The 15313-nt window shown below is 39.8% G+C and overlaps 1 protein-coding gene across 1 annotated transcript in view; it reads left to right on the top strand.

Annotated features, from left to right (window-relative positions):
- Positions 1-248: 248 nt before the first annotated feature.
- The window catches only part of rcc2 (regulator of chromosome condensation 2), a 16352-nt gene continuing 1287 nt past the window's right edge, over positions 249-15313 (top strand). The window contains exons 1-12 of the mRNA XM_005745890.1: positions 249-361; positions 1404-1625; positions 2025-2118; positions 7189-7332; positions 7407-7538; positions 7788-7876; positions 10074-10188; positions 10842-11008; positions 11132-11312; positions 12011-12116; positions 13222-13294; positions 14935-15012. Of these exons, the coding sequence (XP_005745947.1) occupies positions 1425-1625; positions 2025-2118; positions 7189-7332; positions 7407-7538; positions 7788-7876; positions 10074-10188; positions 10842-11008; positions 11132-11312; positions 12011-12116; positions 13222-13294; positions 14935-15012 (1380 nt within the window). The 5' untranslated portion in view covers positions 249-361; positions 1404-1424. The remainder of the gene's footprint in view (positions 362-1403; positions 1626-2024; positions 2119-7188; positions 7333-7406; positions 7539-7787; positions 7877-10073; positions 10189-10841; positions 11009-11131; positions 11313-12010; positions 12117-13221; positions 13295-14934; positions 15013-15313) is intronic.

Here is a 15313-nt window from a genome sequence, read left to right on the forward strand (position 1 = left end):
AGTAGTAAAGGTATATTTTATTCATTTTTAGTATAAGGTACCAACCATTAGCAAACATTAACATTAAAAATCTCATCAAGCTTGCACAGAGTCATAAAATGTAATTATCCAAGCAGAATATTGATGTCTGCACAGTGTTATATTTTTGGGCTCGCATGGTTTGCAATATGAACGAGGTGGGGGCCACAGTGCTGTTTTTCTTCACGGGGCCCCATATCACCCGGCGGCACCCCTGTGTGTATCGGCTTCCTGTATGAATACGAAAAACAGACCACGTGGTGTAAAAGCAGACTGCAGCTTCTTTTGTTCAAATCAATCAAACCAGAGACGGACAGAGAGCCGCTGAATCAGGAAATCGCCGGTATCTGATTTATTTTTAGTTGTCTAAAATTAATAATGATATTTCCCGAAATCACACAGATTGTACCTGGGCTTATTAAAAAATATTTCCAGCCAAGAAAACGTGGATAAAGTTTTATGTTGTATCATCGTTTTATAGAGTGTTTGTGTTTATGTCTTTATTTAGGATGTGTGTTAGCATACAGTAGAGAGGTAACGTTAGCTTAATGAAACCTATCAAGTCGTCTGTTTTTCCCATTTTATGTGATATTATTTTACGGTGGGTTCGAGAGTGTTGGTGTTTTCGTACAATATACAAACTTTGCGCAGCTTGTTTGTGTAGCGGCTAACTATTTAACTTCGTACGCCGTGTGTTAGCACATCAGCTAGCTTGGTACCCGACCATTATGTGAACAAAGAGCGACAGAGGTTAGCCGCTCAGCCTAATGAGGCTAGCAGCTAGCTCGCAAACTTAAAACGGTGCACTGTTATAGTTTGCTGGGGTTTTTTGTGTGTGCATAACAAGCTAGGTGGTTGTTTTTGTTTGTGTATTTCCCCCGACGCCAATGTCGAATAGCCGAGTATTAGACAGCCACTAAGAATGTAATTTAAGAAAACCGGAGAGATTTTATTAGCTTGTACGTAACAATAGAGATGAATTAGGGCTTCTTGAATGTGGCAAACTTATATAACGGCACACATATAGTGCTGGCAGCATCAACTCAAGCGTGTGAACTTGTAGCCAGTGAAGTTCGCCAATTCGCCAAAGTTTACGTTAACAAAAGACCGATTTGAAGCATTTAGTTATTTTTAATAACGTCCATTCCGCCATAACCAGCCCACGAGTTTAATGAGTTGAAGTTTTTGGTAATTAACTCCTGCACAGGGTTTTTCATTCACATCTTATTGTGTTGTGCTGTACTTCAAATAAGTGTTTCTGTAATTTAACACGTTAGTAGTTTTATTCAACAAGCCTTCGTTTGGTCTTTTCCACAGCCTTTGTTTCTTTGACAATTAAGTTTCCATGTGGTCTGAATAACACTATGGTTTCTTCTTTTCCACAGAAAACAGCTTGAGTTTGAAAGATGCCACGCAAGAAGGTGACAGATGTCTCAGGGAATGGTGGGATGAAAAGGAAGCGAGCCAGCGGGAAAAGGAGAGAGAGGGATTTCAGCAGTGATGACGAGTTTGACTTTGAGCAGGAAAACAACAAGAAATCCGGCAAACCCACCACCAAGTCTGGTCTCCAACCGGTCACTGTGGCAGACGACGTGAAAGAGAAAATAGTGCGTTTGATCAAACATAGACTGACTGGTTTTTGAAATTTAAAGTGTTCTGTGTTACAAACATTTCTCAGTTATTACCTGATAATGACCGTCAGTCAAACCGTTCGCCTTTCTTTGTTGTTTTTCATCAGCATGTGTGTTTATGCTTTTCCCTTCTCATAGTACAGCCTGACCTGTAATATGAAATTTAATCAGAATTTTTTCATTGTTTTTCTTGTTTAAAAAGAAATATTTGCTGTATGAAAAGTTTGTGTTAAAGCTGTCCCTGTTTGGTTATTGCTAAATAATAATACAAAATAAAACCTACTTTTCCCTTTGACCCAGGAAATTTAGATTAGATTTATTTTTTGTTTATTCATTGTTTGTTTGTTTTTTATAGTTATTGTCCTCTTTTTGCAGAAACTCGAGTGCCCAAAGGTAAAGGGCCAACTGCTCATCTTTGGGGCAACCAACTGGGATTTGATTGGAAGAAAGGAGGTTCCCAAACAGCAAGGTAAACACCATTCAAATGGCTATCCTATAATGTACCTGTGTCGCAGGATAGTCTAGTTTTTGTATGTTGGCATGGCCACGTGTATCCTGTTTTCTTAGGGAGTATGACTCATCTAGTCATTTTTAATATTTTGGTGATGATGGCGTGATTAAGAAGCTTCCTGAGGTCCTTGTACAGAGAGTGCACACTGTAGTCCTGAGCCTGTTAGAGAAACTATTTTTTATCAAGAAAAGGCTTCAGTGCATAATCAAAGCTACAAAATGTTATTTTTACCTTTCTATTCTATCAAACAGTTTGTCTGTTGTTTGATACAAACACACCTTTCATGAGCTTCCATGGTGCTGGTAGTTGTGAGGTCAACCTATACTGCGCTTTAGGTCAAGGGTCACCGACCTTTTGTTAAACTGAGAGTTACTTGAAGCATACAGAGTAGTACAAGGTGCTATTTGTATGATATCTTGAATAACAAAGTTTAGCTGTTCCCCTTTAGTGCTAATATTTCTATCTGAGAGCGGGTGACCTGATCACAGTAGTGTCGAGGATTCCCCAGAATTAATATTTGCAATTATTTGGGGAACGCAGATTTAAATACACAACATTGTTTATTTGTGCGAATCTTCTGTATCAACATTTGAAAGTCTGTTTCCACTTGTGATATTTTTGTAAATATTTTGACAGTTTTGTATGAATGAACACATTTGTAGCATTTTGTCTAAAATAATTTTCTTTAAGAAACCATTAACTGTCACAACTTCAAATCATGTAACATTTTTTTTATTTGAACTGATCACATTTTTGTACAATATTTGAGTTTAACAGAACTACAGCGTCTTTTACTGAAAACGTCTTTGTAAATATCTGTTAGTGGGAAGCCTGGTTTCCCACTTTTACAATATAAACAACACTGCACTTCTGAGTGAGTCTTGAGATGTGTGGAGGTCATTTTGTTAGGATTTTAATCTTGTTCAGCATCCAAGTTGAACTTAGCTGTTCAGCAGTGCATGTCGTGTACACTTACATGAAATGATTTCAGATGACTAACACACACATGGCTCAAGTCGATCAAAGTCACTAAACCTGTTCTCAAACTCTTGCCCGAGTCTGTTTAAGACTTGAGCGTACTTGTCTGCAGCTTCGTCCAAAGCCCCAGATGCAGAAGCATTGTTATTCAGCACTGACTGCACAGAGGGAAAGTGCAGGGATTTTTTTCTTCCTCTGTAAATGTACAGAGAGAATTTTCATCGTAGCTTTAAATGCATTTCCAGTGAGATGTCTTCATCTTGGGTTTGCATTAACTCATTGAATTCAAAAGTGACAAAAACACTGCCAAACTCGCCCCCGCCTGCACCATCGGATCTTTGTGTTTTGTAACAGGTTACCATATTCAGCTAAAAGTTCCAGATGCTAATTATGATCTCTATGATGGGAGTTGTCATATTGCATGTATCACCTGCTGCTGAATGGTGCGGGGGTAATGTAGAAATGTTGGGAAATCTGTGTAATTTTTACATTGCACAATGACGCCTGTTCCATTTGTAGTTACGTCAACAGCTTTTTCACTGGTATCTTCTTTTTTTTTTCCTCCATGAAGAATCTCTTCACCATATTGTAGATATCAAGTCCCTGTGTTGTTGTCTTCAGGGGCACTAGGGGCATATCCTGGGCAGAGAAATCATTGAACATCATCTAGACAAATGTTATCAGCTGTGATATACTGCTGCAGACTTGTTGCACTGGAAGCTGAACCACTAGCACTTAACTAGATTCCAGGTACTCGTCAAATTTAGCCCCTAGTTGGACATCTGAGAGTGTGGAGACAACATCAGGACATGTTGAAAGCTTTAAGCCTGTAACATTGGAGCAGTTTGAGTCACATTGATTGTATCTTTCATTACAACCAGTTAAAAGTACTAATTACTCATTGAAAATGATTCCTCAAAAATCTTGAGCCGTCTTATTTCTATTTTATACTTTGCTTAATATTGTAAACAATAATCCTCCAAGCTTTCAGAGATCTTCAAGAACTAATGTCCATAAGAAATAGGAACATAATCAAGCAAAGACTCAACACAGGATCTAAAAGATGCATCTGGCCTGTCAGTTGATCCGTCTACTGTATGCCAAGCCTCATCAGAAGTAGACGTGTGGCTGTCAAGAAGCCATTCTTTACCCTCTAGAGTCAACTTTTCCTGAATCCTGTCGTCACCTTTGTTCAAGACAGAAACGGCAAAAATTTGATTTACTAAGGAAAGCTCTCACAAGCTTCCTCAAAATTCAGTGACAGCAGGTCTTAAGGAGTGACAAATGCAAATTTACAATATCTGGTATCTATGTAGGAGGTCGAGAGAGATGCAGCAGTGTGTGGTGTTATCTTCATAGAGGAGAGCAAAGAACAAAGACGTATCAAATATTCATTTCAAGCTCATTAGAACTGCACAGACTTTGTGCTTCCTGTATTTTCATTTATTTTCAAAATTTTCAATAAATGACTGCAACAGTTTCCCAAACAACATGAAAAGAAATTGGCTCCAAGAAAAAGCACTCTCTGTGCATGTGAGTGCTTTTGTTTGCTGTGTGGATGCTCTTGTCTTTACCTGACTGCTGTTCTCATTATGGTGCAGAACTGATGCAGGGGCATACAGACCCAGACAAAATCAATAAGTGGTTGATTAGTTTACATCTGCAGTAGAGAAGTCAGTTGATGATGCAGCCTGTTCACTATGAACTGGCCGTACACATCACAGTGTGTGATCCTGGGGTTAAAAAAATCATTGCAGCCAAAGAGTCTGAAATAGGTTCATTCATGCTGACATCTGGACCCCAAATGAGTGAATGGGCTTGTTTATTTAACCAGCTGATGATGGTGTTAACTACATGAAGTGAGTATTTATATTCCAATCTATTTGGTTATGTCAAATCCAGAATTTACAAACATATTTTTTTGCAAAGGAAGTATAAATGGGGGAAAAAAATTAAAGTGTAAGTTTTGTTTAGGAAATAAAAGCTCGCGTGACACTGGGAGTACTTGTATGTGTGCACTGTTTCAAGCCAGATGGAAAAGATATCAGTCTTAAACGGCTCTAACAGCGCAGAGATGATGCAAATGAATATCATCATTGTGAACTTACTGTAAAATATATAAAGCATTTGACATCTGCAACAATAACATGCAACAAATACATAGATGTAACAGTAGTATAATCCAGAATACACCATGTTTCATGTAACTGGATGTTTCAAGTGTTGTCGAAGGTTTAACTACCTGTTTACTTTTTGCTTGTAGGACCTGAGCACGACTGAAAACATCCCATTTTAATGACAGAATTATTTAAATATTACCTGAAAACGGGTAACTATTTTTAAACTATCAGTCTTTGATAAAGGCACAACAGCGTGTCTATTCTGCTCTCCATCTCTCAGCTGGCTGGCTCCTCTCACTGCTGTCCTGGTGTATCAGCAGGAGTGGGAAGCTGTTGCTCTCCCTGAAAGACACCACAGCTCAGCTGCAGCAGTGGATTTCTCAGTCTTTCCTGACTCTGGCCACTTGCAGTTTTCAAAGGAAACTAGATGTATGATAAGTTGGTTTTTTGAGGTGGTTGTCACGGATTTTTGAATAGTGCATCCTTAAAAATGCACGCCATAATGCGCCACACTTTCCAGGTGCATTTTATTAGTTTTTCGTCACTCTAGAGTCTGTTTATACACCGGAGAAGAGCAGAGAGGTGGAGCTGATAACATCGGGAGGTCGGGCTGACCGGCGGCACTGTTCCTGTAATCGCCATTAAAACCTTTTACTGGGAAAAGCTAACAAAGTCCTCATCAAACCACCTGATCAACAAACGCTGACCTGAAGAAAAGTAAACTTTGTCTCCACCGCTGTTTGTTTTACACAGTGAAAAATCCTCCGTTAAAGTCAGCAGATGAACTGTTAACTTAGCATGTTTATATTACACAGCTCACTGAAGGGTGAGTCTAAAGGGGGCCGTGGGCAGTGTCAGACCACATCCACTTGAAATATTTTTTGAATAAAATAAAATTGAAATAATATAAAATATTGTGTTAATGAAATTGCATTTATTTAAAAATATAACATTTTTTCCACAGACCAATAAAAATGTTAAGCTTTGACTGCACTTGACATTATTTATATATTTTTGCATTTAACAAAAATATTTTCTTTAGAAAGTATATTTTTGACTTGGCACATAAATACAGTCAACGCTGTTTTTTTGACAATGTTTTGTGCAGTTAAACTATTAAAGTTCTCTAAGCCAACCGTGCACCTTAGTTATTACAAAGAAGTATTGTTACAAGAAATGATCAAACACAAACGTTCTTTTTTGTGCTCCGTTTATAGAAATGTCAGCATTCTTAAAGAATGCAGTGTTTATGAACAGAATAAGGTACAGAGGGAGCGTTGTGCCCAGTGTTGCCAACTTAGCGACTTTGTCGCTATATTTAGCGAGTTTTCAGACCCCTTAGCGACTTTTTTTCTAAAAAAAAAAGTCACTAAAAAAAAGATGTGAAAGTGTATATCGCTTTTACTCTCAACAAGCAGCGGGTGCTGTAACGCAGTCAGTTCTTCTTTTACTCTTTTACTCTTATGCTGTTTTGTGGATCACAAGGTTTAAAACTACTTATAAACACACACACACACACACACACACACACACACACAAAGTAACTCCACCAGAGTGCCTATTTCGGGTCACTTTTGCCGGTCCAAGGACAAAGGAGCAGGGTTGGAATTGTGACATTAAAAAAAACAATAATTGCTAAAATAAATTTAATTTGTAGTTCTAAATAAACTCTAAATGCATTTAGGATGTTTTTTACTCACTTTATGTCTCTTCCACGATGTTATTTCTCTCTCCAACAACATAGGTTACAATTAGATTAGCATGACCAATTATGCAAATTAGGCAATGACGTCATTTAGCGACTTCTAGCGACTTTTAGGACAGCCAATAGCGATTTTCCTTAATGAGGAGTTGGCAACACTGGTTGTGCCAGTGTTGTGCATTTGTGTGTGTGGGGGGTCTTGACACGGGTTCTGTGTGTGTTTCTTAGCTGCTTTCCGCAACCTGGGCCAAAATCTCTGGGGCCCTCATCGTTATGGCTGCCTAAATGACGTCCAGGTTAGCTGCGTGGTGTCCGGCCCCTGTGCTGCTCACAGTCTCTTCATAACCACAGAGGGCAAGCTGTGGAGCTGGGGTAAGTAACATGCACAGTGGTTGTCTGTGTTGGTTGTGTTATCAGACACTGAGCTTGTCTTCCTGCTTCCTTAGGTCGTAATGACAAAGGTCAGCTGGGTCATGGAGACACCAAGCGCCTGGAAGCTCCCAAGTTAATCGAGGCCCTGGCAGAGCATGTTATTGTTTCTGTAGCCTGTGGACGCAATCACACCCTGGCACTCACAGGTAGGCTTAACTGGGGACTGTGTGGGTTTTCCTTGCACAACAGCAGCTGTTTTCAGTGGTTGTGCAGAACAGCCACAAGATCGTGTAATACAGCCGCTTGTTGAAATAAAACACCAGTGTATTCTGGGATTGGATTACGCATTATTGGTTTGATTGCACAGGTCATCGAAGGATGTTTCCAAACTGAAATCCAGTCGGTAATGGCTCTGTGCTTTTAACATGTTTGCTGATGGTACTCTGTCTCCTCAGAGGATGGCGCTGTGTATTCATTTGGAGAGAACAAGCTGGGCCAGCTTGGTCAGGGCAACCAGACTGATGCAGTCCTCACCCCAGCACTGGTAAGCCAGGGTGTAACTCGTACTTTTCCTTCCTTTATCAGATGATAAAGTGTGGTGGTGTAGGTGTCACTGCTGTCCAAGTCTCGTCAGTCACAGGAAATGAATACAGTTAATCTGCTATTCCATAGCTTTTATGGTTTCAAAATAACAAAAACAAACTCAAAACAATTATATAAAATTATCAAACAAAAACAAAATTGTTAATTAATGGGACAGCAGTGCAGTGGCTTCATAGTTTACCTTAGAATCCTTTGGTTGTCAGCAATTCCTCTGCTACACAGCAAACAATGACTGTGGATCGTTAATTCTGCTAACTTTATTTTCCAAATTGTAAACAAATATGGTTTAAAACGGCGCTTACGGCGCTGCCGCGATGTAACTCAGTTTAAAGCTGTAACCTGAACAGTCCATCAAAGTGACCACAGCAGGACACCTCCTTCCTTTGTGCTCTGCCTCCAACATTCAGAAATCAGTTGATTTGTGCATACAGGATTTAGAGCGCAGAGAGCTACCCACAGACTGTGAAACTGCAACAGTGCACCAAGGAGACATACTCACGTAGACAGTGGCTTCTTTGTGCATGTGGCTGCTAAGTTCACATGCAGGTTATTGAATTTACATGCAAGGAATTTAATTGATCCTGTGAAATGAAATTATTTGCCTGGATTATAGTTTTCTTGTGCACAACTTACTCTATAGTGGTCTCGCTCTTCTAAGTCTTTGTGAGTAAATGATTAATTATTTAATCAAGTTATTGATTTACTCTGCCTGCTAGAAACCTGGTTACAGCAGTGAGGTGGTTAATTTAAATGAATCAACACCGCTGCCGCCTCTTGTCAGAATCCTCAAACAGGAGTGGCTTTCTGTTGCATCCATCAGAGCATGAATGTGTGTGAATGTTAGAGAGAAAGCACTTCTGCATTGAAACAGTGCTTGTGTGAAGAGGTGTGAATGAGGCATCGTATAAAGAACTTTGAGCGCTCCTGCAGAGTAGAAAAGTGATACATAAGAACAAAACATTTACATGTTTTAAAAGCGAACTAATTTCTTAAATCCAGCATCAGAAACAGTGTTGTATAAATGTAGCAAATTGTTGCCTGAAGGCACATATATTGTAAGGTAAACACTCTACAATAATACAGAGAAAACCCCAATAATCATATGATTAATTACTCCTTTGATTAATTAATGCATTGGTCTTAAATTATGATCGATGTGTATCAAATTCATTTTACATCACGGGCCACATACCACTTTGATCTTAAGTGGAGCGGTGAAGCAGGCCCTTTCAAAGTAAAGAATGTGATGCGGTCAAAAAAATTTGGGTGCACCCAACTTTTGTGCTGATGCACCTAAGAAAAAAAGTTAGTCTTGAGCTCTGTATAATGTATGGCAAACTGCTGTACCTGTAATAAAAAAACAAACATGCAGCACCTGGAATGAGCTGAGAAACAGGGTCCCAGGACCTTTGATTAGTCAGCCGCCATTGGTAAACTTCAGAGAGCTTACCATTGCGGCTGACCTGTCCAATCCTCTAACCAGGGTCTCCTAACATTATGTTGGTGAGGCTGTGGTGCCCAAACACCCTGTCAGGTTGAGCGTGAGATTTCTTTTAAACGACTGCTGAAAACACATTTATAGGTTAGCGTTCCCTTAATCTTTTCCTCTTTATTTTGGGCTGTAGTTTACATCTAAGTGTGTATGTTGGAATGAATGTTTTACCCCATGTGGTTGGTCTGTATGTCTGAACATGTATAATTTTAATGTGTCTTTTATTCAAACTGTGAAGCACAAATTCAGTTAAAATGTGATACACAATTAAAGTTATTGTTACTCGTGCTGAGCCATATCACTTCCTCTCAGACTGCCTGCTAGGCTATTTAAAAGTAGAGTGGGAGAGAGAGCCTTCAGGTTTCAGGTCCCTCTTCTGTTGAACCAGTCAGTCAAGAGACGGATATACTCGTGGCTTTTAAGATAAGCTTAAAGCATCGTTTTTAATAAAGCTGGTTGGGGCTGGATCGGATTACCCTGAAACCTCCCTTAGTTTTGCTGTGATGGGGTTAGGCTGCTGGGGTTGTCTGATTGTTGTGGTTTTCGCTCCATTATTTTAGGGTGCCACCATACAGTATTAAGCACTTAGAGGCAACTGTGGGGATTTGGCGCTATATAAATAAAACTGAATTGTGTTTCTCTCTAGATTTCCTACAATGGGCAGCCCCTGGTGAAGGTGGCTTGTGGTGCTGAATTCAGCATGGTGGTGGACTGCAAAGGAAACCTGTACTCGTTCGGCTGCCCAGAGTATGGACAGCTGGGTAAGCTCTCAGCACAGTGTTTTCATGTTTTAACATTGTTTACAGTTTAAAACTGCTTAAGGCTGCAGAAGATTGTTTGCAATGACACCAGTTTTCACGCCTCAGCGATTTAGGAGTTTTAAATTGTTACCATAGGTGCATCTACTAAAACTTCGAGCAGTTTTAATTTCAGCGATCTCAACCTCAGGGTCAAGTTTTCCAAAAATGTTGTGTATGTGTTAACTCGAGATTTTGAAATTGATACCATAGGTGCATCTGTTTGGGTTGGTAAATAAAGTGTTTTCATATGTTAACAAACTACACACTTATCAAGATGAAATGACATTTTATATCGAGCCCATTACAGTTCACCATCACTGATGTGTTTCACAAAACCTTTCTTGCTGATTTATTCTAGAAAACTGTAGTTAAATGCACGCAAATGATTTTCATCATGGTGAATTTCCCAGGTTAGACTTGGGCTGACAGCATGGACATCCAAGTTTGTGAATGTGATAACTTGAGAATGAGGTGGCATAGAATTCTGAAATTCATACCACGGGATATGTTATCATGTAGACACAGTAGTGTAGTTTGTGCACTGGAAAGCACTGATGTGTTGGGAACGATAAACTCCATTAGTTTTTTATTGTTCTGCATCTCTGTCACTGCAGGCCACAACAGTGATGGAAAGTTCATAGCTCGTGCCCAGCGCATAGAGTTCGACTGTGAGCTCATCCCTCGTCGTGTCGCGATCTTCATTGAGAAGTCCAAGGATGGCCAGATCATGCCTGTGCCTAACGTGGTTGTGAGAGACGTGGCCTGCGGGGCTAATCACACGGTGAGAGGATTCCCAGAAGTCTTATCAGGAGCAAATCAAATTAGATGGCCAGTGATTGATTGATTGATTGATTTTTTTAATTTTGCAAAAGGGTTTACAAACTGCTGCTGTTTGTGTTTTCAGCTGGTGCTGGACTCTCAGAAGCGCGTGTTCACCTGGGGCTTTGGCGGCTATGGGCGCCTCGGTCACACCGAACAGAAGGATGAGATGGTTCCCCGGCTGGTCAAGCTGTTTGACTTTCCTGGCCGTGGTGCCAGTCAGATCTATGCAGGCTACCAATGTTCGTTTGCTGTCAGCGAGATGGGTATGTCACATTGCAACAAGATCTCTAAACAGTCTCGCTCAAGTAGGTTGCATGAACGTTGATACTGTTAGTTTTCACAGATTCTTGTTTAACTTGGATGTTCAGGAAAGTGAAGTCATGTGCCCACCAGTCCATTCCATCAACAGTTTACACAAACCGAATGCATTTTAGAAACAAGTCTCATGGAGTTAAAATGTAACTTTGTAGCTGCACAGTAAATTTGTTTGAAGGAAATTAGGAGCATAAAAGAGGCGCCTATCAGTCTGCTCATACTTTAGACTTGTGTTATAGTCATTTGCATAAGATTACACTGGCAGAACGAAGAATTAAATCAATTAAATATAAACCAGTTCTTCAACATAAAGAGGATGGACTCCCTCAGACGTCACTGAAGCAGAAGCCTAGCAGATGATGACGTGTATGCCATTCAGACCCTAGTGGACAAAAACTGTACCATGGCTATTTCCTGCTACAAAAAGCCATTACAAGCTGCGATTATTATTTTCCATTTTTAATGAATTCAAATTGTTGAAACCATAAAGAAGTAATCGTGAAAAAGAAAGGCTTCTTTAACTTTCTGTCTTCTAAAGAACAGAAAACTTTTTTTTTTCTTTGCAAGGTTGTTTACAGAAACTACAATTTTAATGAGAGGTGTGAGAGGAGCACACGTATAAATCTGTACATGTTGTATTTTACAGGTGGGCTGTTTTTCTGGGGGGTGACCAATACTTCTAGAGAGTCAACCATGTACCCCAAAGCTGTGCAGGATCTTTGTGGCTGGAAGATCCGCAGCCTGGCATGTGGGTGAGTGCTGTCGTCACTTGTTTCGTTTTTTTCTTTTGGTTTTTATTACCCTTCAGCCATAAAAGCCTGATTGAGTATTGTGGGGACCCCACCAGGTGGGTGGACAGCGTGGACGGTTTGTTGATGTGATAACTCAAGAACAAGCTCACGTAGATTCATACCATAGATGTATCTACTAGAAACCTCAGATAAGTTTAAACCTCCACCTCAAGATCACAAGGCACGTTTTCTGAAAATATTGTGAATGTGATAAGTCAGGAAGGAAGTCGCCTAGGATTTTTTTATATTGATGCCATAGGTGTAGCTGAGGGGTACCACTCACAGCCGGCAGTATTTTTTGGTTTTGGGATTATCTTGCCCTAATTGGACAGTTCCTCAGGGTCAGTTCTCTCACGCTTTGATTTATAGACTGACCTTTGAAGGTTCACTGTGCACACACACACACACACACACACACACACACACACACACACACACACACACACAGATATATTATCATATGCATATTAGAGTCAGTTTAACCTGTATAGCTCCAAATCAAAACAACAGTTGACCCTACAATAATACAGAGAAAACGCTCACATGACCTCCTTTGAGCAAGCGCTTTGGCAACAGTGGGAAGGTAAAACTTCCTTTTGAAAGGAAGAAACCTCTGGCAGAACAAGGTTCAGGGATAACTGATTAAATGAAGAGTGGTGTAAAAACACAGTGAATGAAAAAAGAGAGTGAAGAAAAAACATGTCACACTCCTCATGGGAAGCCTTCAGCAGCATAGACCTGTTGCATTAAACGTAGAGAGGGTGTCTGACTCCAGACTGAGAACTGGTTCCACAGAAGAGGCACCAGGAAGCTGAAGGAAACCCAAATAAGCCTGCAGTCTGAAAGCCAAATGCTCTTTTGGGGTGATATGGTACTATGAGGTCTTTAAGATAAGATGGGTCGTTATTCAGCACCCTATGTGTAATATGTATGTATAGTACTTTACAATACAATTAATGTAAGTAAAGCACTTTTAATAGTGTTTTACATACACTTTTGGGACTATTTGTTGTTTTCTTATCTACATCCGTAGCTCTGACTCTGTTTGCATGTTTGTATCGATCAGGAAGAGCAGCATCATCATTGCTGCAGATGAGAGTACAATCAGCTGGGGACCCTCGCCCACATTTGGAGAGCTGGTAAGAGTCATTATGAGACATCACATGTCCAGTGTTAACAGCTTTGTAGGCCATCGTCTACATAATCTGTCGTTATTTTTGTTTTTAAACCTGAACAAAAAACATACAGAACAATAGTTCTGTTTGGTTAAAATAGTAACATTTAGTTAAAATAAAATTAAAATTTAGTTAGTGAAAATATCAATATTTTGTGAGACAAAATAAAACGATTGAAATTACACAGATGCTCTTTTGTGCTAATAACATAAAATCTGTGAAATAAAAAATGTGATGCCCTCAAATTACAGAAACAAAAGTCTAGATACTGAGTGTAAAAACTACTGACCGAGAACAGTCACAGGTGCCACAGCTGGTTTAACGTTTCCGCTGGTGTGTGGGGAGACGTTGGCGTGCAGAGTGTAAAACAGTCTTAATTCTGCAGTGGATGATTCAGCTGGTGGAATAAATTCATGCCACTGCTCCGTTTGCAGCAATAGTTTTACAGCATGTTTTGGAAATTACCACATTTTGTTTGACATCCTCCTTAAAATCCAAGCGACGAGCGAGTCTCATTCATTGCTCGCCTGAAACTCGCACTGACAGTATTTAAACACGCATGCTCAGAGCAGTGCGCCAGGTAGCAAGTTTTCCAGTTGGGAGGGGGGATTTATGATAAACATCAAGATGAACAGAATCAACTTACAGGGTATACACAAACTACAGACATAGTTGGAAAAATGTAACCAATAAAAGAAATTTGAAAGAAATTAAGAGCTGCCTTTTAAATGTGAAATTGATCTTTTCCAGTTAAAGAAATCTGGTCTTTGAGCCACAAAAACTTGGGGAAGTCAAAAGTGAACTCCAGAGAAGGCGGATATATCTTCCTAACAGAGAACGACTTGTAATCTACAGGGGAACAAGTGGAACCCCCAAAAATAGCAATGAAAAGCTCCGCATTTACCCGTGTCCCTAAAACCTTAGACATGATCATGAAATAGTCAGTCTGACATTTGTTCATTTTACACCAGGAGTGGAAACATGTGGCTCAGGTTACAAGAAGAGGCATTGCATCTTTCACATTGGTCAGTTATTTTGGAATCAGTTTTGACAGTCCAGACTGAAATGGACTTGTTAAACTGTAAGAGTTGCAACTTGGCGCAGCTTGCACTTCATTGTATACTAAGAACAATTTTATTCCACCGCCTGATTCCAACCTTGTGCATTTTTGTTTTTGACTGCAGTATGAGTATCCAGGGCCATCAGTGTGTTGTATAGTTTGTGAAGTCGAAAAACCAGAAGACCATCCGATGGCTGTTCAGTAGGCAGCGAGGGAAAACAGGCGAAAAGGATGCAAAACAACTTAGTACTTAAATTATTTTAATATAACTTAAAATAAGTGGGACACAGGAAAATTAAAGTTGGAGGATGAATTGGAAAACGATCATAAGAATCCACAGTCTTGTTACATTGAAACTTTGTAGTGTGCTTTAGTGTTGCTACAGTCTTGTCAAAATCTCTTTGACATTCACATGAAGATGAATTTGACCAGTGACTTGCTTCCAAATTCGAACAATGTTTATGCAAGTGAAATATTGTGATATTGGCTGTTTTGTTGTAAGATAGGAGATGAACATTGATCACATCTGTCATTGATCTTGCAGGGATACGGAGACACCAAACCCAAATCCTCCACCACCGCCCAGGAGGTAAAGACCTTGGATGGCATCTACATTGAGCAGGTAAATGGACAAGGTGGTAACTATTTGAAGTAGAGTCATTAAGATGCATACTGTTACAATCGCTGATCAATCGTTGATCAAATTAAGCAGTGCCAAAGTTTCACATAATTAGAATGTGTGAATGAGCCGATCCAAATCTGATGCATAGTTTCAGACAGTCTTGGATTTGATTGGTCAGCTACCGATCAGACAGTTGCAGAGTCGATCCCAGACTCCCAAAAACTTGAGTATTCTTGGGCAAGATACTGAACCCGTGTGTGTGTGTGTGTGTGTGTGTGTGTGTGTGTGTGTGTGTGTGTGT

This window comes from Pundamilia nyererei, unplaced genomic scaffold (assembly GCF_000239375.1).
Source record: "Pundamilia nyererei isolate P.nyererei 1_Seehausen unplaced genomic scaffold, PunNye1.0 scaffold00169, whole genome shotgun sequence".
Lineage (NCBI taxonomy): Eukaryota > Metazoa > Chordata > Actinopteri > Cichliformes > Cichlidae > Pundamilia > Pundamilia nyererei.